At 33.2% G+C, this 5,732-nt stretch overlaps 1 protein-coding gene across 1 annotated transcript; it reads right to left on the bottom strand.

Annotated features, from left to right (window-relative positions):
* Positions 1–1,074: 1,074 nt before the first annotated feature.
* LOC139496415 (uncharacterized) lies at positions 1,075–5,226 on the bottom strand. Its single transcript, XM_071285006.1, has 2 exons — positions 5,157–5,226; positions 1,075–3,959 (listed from the first exon to the last, which is right to left on the bottom strand). The coding sequence occupies exon 2, from the start codon at positions 3,313–3,315 to the stop codon at positions 2,002–2,004; it is 1,314 nt and encodes a 437-aa protein (XP_071141107.1). The 5' UTR covers positions 3,316–3,959; positions 5,157–5,226; the 3' UTR covers positions 1,075–2,001.
* Positions 5,227–5,732: the final 506 nt, after the last annotated feature.

Here is a 5,732-nt window from a genome sequence, read left to right as displayed (position 1 = left end):
AAAACAACAAAAAATAATCAACACTTGTAACAATATTAATATTTATAAGTTATGTTCTTATAAATTGGTTCTTATAAATGAAAATTCACATTAAATATCTGCATTCCCGCATCAAATTTTGCTAACTTAATAGAAAATACGGACCTTAGATTCTCTGTTTTTTACAATCCAAGATGGCGAAGACACCCATACCACCTTAATCGCCGTAAAACGTAAGAAATTGACGTTACCATTTGAGACGCAATATCGTGCTTAACGTCATAGGGTTCGTCTTCACCGTTTGACCAAACCATGTACTTTTCTACATTGGCTAGATGTATAGGGGAGGGTTGAGATCTAATAAACATGTTTAACCCCGCCGCAATTTTGCGCCTGTCCCAAGTCAGGAGCCTCTGGCCTTTGTTAGTCTTGTATGATTTTTAATTTTAGTTTCTTGTGTATAATTCGGAGTTTAGTATGACGTCCATTATCACTGTACTAGTATACATATTTTTTAGGGGCCATCTGAATGACACCTACAGGTGCGTGAATTCTCGCTACATTGAAGACTCATTGGTGGGCTTCGGCTGTTGTCTGCTCTATGGTCGGGTTGTTGTCGCTTTGACACATTCACCATTTCCTTTCTCAATTTTTACTTTTGTTTACCCTTACGACCCATGTTCCCGCTTTATAATATTTCTGTTGTATTTGAGTAAGGCCTGACTATTGTAACCGAAGTCCTTTCATGTTTAGGATAAGGTAAGTTAAGCTCCTGTTGCCTATTTTCAGTGAACTTGTAACCTTAGATCCCAAACAGCGTCAAGCAAAAGGCAACATTTACCGGAGACACAAGCTTCTGTAACAGAAGTATAAATACAAGTGCAATCAAGGGTTCTGCAACCAGGGTATTCACATTCAGAAAATGGCCAGAGAAAATCAAAAGTGTCACCATATAAATAGTACACATTGAATATGTTTATTTCACAAGACAAGACAAGACAAGACAAGACAACAAGATATATATATATATATATATATATATATATACATGAATCTAAAACACACTTTCATGTTTGTTGTCTAGTTATTAAAAAAAAACCATACATATATCTTACTGAAATTATTTATTTCAAATTTAATAAAGTATTCAAATATGTTGAAATTAACAATCACAAAAGTTGCATTTCAGCAACCATTCATTAAAAATTAACAATGCAAAACTCTTTAATCAGTAAAATCTTTTCTTTCTCTTAAGCTGTATTTCACCAAAAAAATACTCTTCTTTGTCATACCTTGCTTGTAAGCTCTAGTTTGTTTATTTTACATTCATGAAATAACAACAAAGTGTATGTTTGAGTATGAAACAAACTGAAAATACTGAACATGACCACTCAATGATTTTTCCACTTGTGATTATGTTAATTAATGCAATAATCATACAATGTTTATAAAAACATACACATACACAAGTGCTTAACATGCTGTTAAATTCACCACATGAAGAAATGACTGCTGGTCAACGTCCAAATTATTTTAGGAGAACAAGGTCTACACAAATCAAAAATTGTGAAAAATCTCTCAAATAAAATATAAAAAAAGTATACAAAAGTCAAGTTAATCCAACTTCCTTATTTAAGGGTACTATGTATAGCTAATAATGAAGTTGCACTTCAGCAACAAACAGTTTTATAACAAAATTAAAACTGTATGAACTAAAAAAATCAGTTGCATTTCAGCTACTTACATGACTAATAAAAAACAATTGAAATCTCAATAAAAATGTTAAATCTTAATATCTAATAAGTTGTGTATTTCACAAAAAAGGACTTAAATGAACAAAACCAATATCTTATTTCCATTCATCATAAGCTTTATCATGCCTAATTTGTAGGTTCTTAGGCTAGTTTCTTTTATTGTCATGTGAAAAAAACCCAGGAAATACTGAACATGATATTGATACAAAGGCAATCAATGATAAAATCCTGCTGCTGATTTTACCTGGTTTGATGTAAATCAATGCAATTATACAATGTCCATTACCCATACAGAAGTATTTAAAATGTTGTTGAATTCGCTACGGAAAATAGTAAAATTTTCATAATTTCTTGGTATTCTGAGAACACGACCACATGTATGGGCTATTGGTCGACACCCAAAACCATCAAGAACTACAAATTCAACAGTGATTGTATCCTTTCCATCCAAAATTAAATCAGATCCAGTGCAAAATCTAAGAAATTTTTTCAACAATACTTTATCAAGTTCTCTAACATACCGCTGAAGGTGGTTCATAACTTCACGTTCCAAATTAGACAAATTATCTGAAAAATGCAGCATTTTGGTAACTTTGCGATTGCTGGGTTCCATTTTACTGTATATTTCTGTCAAATTCTCATAAGAAAGAGACTGTCCGAGTTGAGATAATATCTTGGCCCAAGCATCAGTTATAAAGTTGCACTCCTGAACCATTTCCTTGTGTGCGATTTCTAGCAAAATACGTGTAATGCTTTCTTTTGTGACTGCAGACCTGCAGCTATGGTTCTCTAAAGCTTCTATAAGTTCATCATTATCAACTGACTCGTAATCTTTTAAAGCAGTGGAAAATAATGTTTTGTCTTCCTCAGTGATAAAACAAAGAAAATTTTCCATTAAATCTGACTTAAACTTTCCATACATTGCATTTTCCATAACAATTATGGAAAGTCCAATGGGCAAGTAATTGGCTATCTGCCATCCTTTAAATATAATTCTGCCAATGGACAGCCACTGCTCCTCTTGAAAATCGTGTCTTATTGTAGGGACTTTCTGTGAATTTCCAATGCAACAATTGTCCATAAACTCATTCCAAAATTCAGTAAGGCAATCTCTAAAAATTCCTTCCCCTACCCCTTCTTCCGCTTTTCCAGTTGGCAATATCATACTGACATCAGAAAATGTAGCATACATTATTGTTGGATCTGAAAATATTTTCATCATTTCTATCATTAAATTTCCTCTATGAACCCTAATTTTCACAGAATGGAATGGATCAAGAAATAATTGTTCATTATTTATTAATCCAGGACCATCGGCGATTATTCCAAGACTATTAGTGATTATTCCAGGATCATTGGCTATATAACTATTCTCTGGCTGACTGTCAGATTGAGTGTGGATATCATTCAAAGGAATTGTTGAGTCATAAATATCATCAATATCAGCCAATACAGGTCCAAACTGAATTTCATCATCACTGCACATGTTCAAACTGGTATGCTCATTATAAGAACTATGAGAACTGTTATTTTCATGGTTTTCTAACCTCAACAGCTGTGAAACTACTTTTTTGGTCTTCATTTTCTTTGGTCCTTGTTGTTGAATTCTTTTCTTGTTCAGTGTTATCCCTTTCTTTAGGTACAGTTAGTAAATAAAACCTTAACAGCCTCATTTTGCTTCGGTCATAAATATTCTCTACAGACAAATCTAAATTAGCTGACTGGCGTTTAAAGTCCATGATGTCAACCACAAAATTTCCAATCTTACCCCTGGGTGATATTCCTTCTGGAAAGTAAAGTTTTAAAGCTGTTTCTTTTATGGCACTCACTAGAGTATCTTTATCAACAATAAGATGTCTCGTCCCCCCTCCAGTTGGCCAGCGAACTTGTTTCATACTATCCCCTTCTTTCATCAGCCAACCAAGTTCTATACGCCTTTCACTTTTTGCTGCATGATCATTTCCAATATTCTTGGAAGTAGAAGGATTGTCATCACTATCACTTGAGCTTTCATCTATATCTTTTTTTTGTTTTAAACAAGTTTCTTTTTGATGATGGATGGAGTCTTTTTCTTATCTTTTGTAATAGTGTCTTCTTTTTTTTGGACTTTGAACCTGTACCACCCTGGTTCTTACAAAAATCTTTCACAGCTATCCTGTCCCCATAGATAGGGATGTACTTTGTCAGTTCATCATCAGACAATAATAATATCACTTGACAATCAATCTGAAAATATCAAAGAGACAAATGTTGATATAAGAGCTTGTATCATTTTGTTTGTACAACAGATGTATGTCAATATACAACAGAGCCTAAAATTGCTCACCTTGCAATTTACACTTTCTATTAACAACAATATTAACTAGAGGCTCTTAAGAGCCTTTGTCGCTCACCTTGGTCTATGTGCATATTCAACAAAGGGCACAGATGGATTCATGACAAAATTGTGTTTTGGTGATGGTGATGTTTTTGTAGATCTTTACTTTACTGAACATTCTTGCTACTTACTATTTTCTCTATCTATAATAAACTTGTCCCATTAGTTACAGAGGAAAATATTTTGTAAAAATTTACCAAATTAATGAAAATTGTTAAAAATTGACTATAAAGGGCAGTAACTCCTTAAGGGGTCAACTGACCATTTTGGTCATGTTGACTTATTTGTAGATCTTACTTTGCTGAGCATTGTTGCTGTTTACAGTTTATCTCTATCTATACTATATAGTATTCAAGGTAATAACAAAAAAATGCAAAATTTCTTTAAAATTACCAATTGGGGGCAGCAACCCAACAACCAGTTGTCCAATTCATCTGAAAATTACTAAGTGGATATGTATTTACTTGACAAACGATTTAACCCCTTGACAGATTTGCTCTATTAAAGTGCTTTGGTTTTTGAGTTATAAGCTAAAAACTGCATTTTCCCCCGATGTTCTATTTCTAGCCATGGTGGCCATCTTGTCAGTCGGCCGGGTCACCTGACACATTTTTTAACTAGATACCCTAATGATGATTGTGGCCAAGTTTGATTTAAATTGGCCCAGTAGTTTCAGAGGAGAAGATTTTTGTAAAAGTTAAAGACGACGGACGACGACAGACAACGACGGACGCAAAGTGATGGGAAAAAGCTCACTTGGCCCTTTGGGCCAGGTGAGCTAAAAATATGGTTAAACATAGATTTGAGGAGAACAGCTTGACATAAGTATAATTTTTTTTATGTATGCAGATTTTAATAATATATGTTGCCTTTTAAAAAAAAAAGCTGTTTGAAAACATTTTATTTCTAATTTCAGTCTATCCTTTGTTAGTACGACTTTGACCATGACATTTGATTGATGGATGGTGGTTTTAAAAACATGGCATTCAGATGCATATTCATAGTCTTTTTCTTATAAATTGTAATATATTCAAATTCATGCTTACCTTATCTTCCTCTACCTTGTCTACAGGAATGTTTCTTTCTTTTAAAAATTCTATCAGGGAGACCATTTTTTTTTATAATTTCTATCAAAGATACAATCAATAATTAATTCTTATCAAAATACATTCATTTTGCAATAAAAATGTTTTTTTTTAAACTGTGAGGGCTACAATACTGTTTTGCTACTAATTTTTGATACACAATAGGTTCTGTCTATTGCATCAACTCCTGAACATGCTGGATAGCTTTAAATTTGACAATATACATAGATGTTTATTTACTGAATAATGTTAATTTTAGTTTATGACATGTGTAAAATAAAATTGAGAATGAAAAAAGGAAATTTGTCAAAGAGACAGCAACCTGATGCGAACAGAGAGCAGAAAACAGGTGAAGGCCACCAACAGATCATCATCACAGCAAGGCAATGCTTTGGCTGGCCCCTAAACAAAAACATGTACACATTTAGGGACGAAATCAAAAGATCAATGTAAGATTAAAAACTTAATTCAAATAGTTTGGGGGTGGGGGGTTGAACTGCTGCAAGATTTGGTTATCCGATATTGATTTTTACATAT

This window comes from Mytilus edulis, chromosome 11 (genome assembly GCF_963676685.1).
Source record: "Mytilus edulis chromosome 11, xbMytEdul2.2, whole genome shotgun sequence".
Classification (NCBI taxonomy): Eukaryota; Metazoa; Mollusca; class Bivalvia; order Mytilida; family Mytilidae; genus Mytilus; species Mytilus edulis.
Note: the sequence above shows the minus strand (reverse complement) of the source record. Positions and strands in the feature narration are given on the sequence as shown.

Coding starts and splice junctions, on each gene's coding strand:
- LOC139496415 (XM_071285006.1), bottom strand. CDS start 3,315: ATGAAGACCAAAAAAGTAGTTTCACAGCTGTTGAGGTTAGAAAACCAT.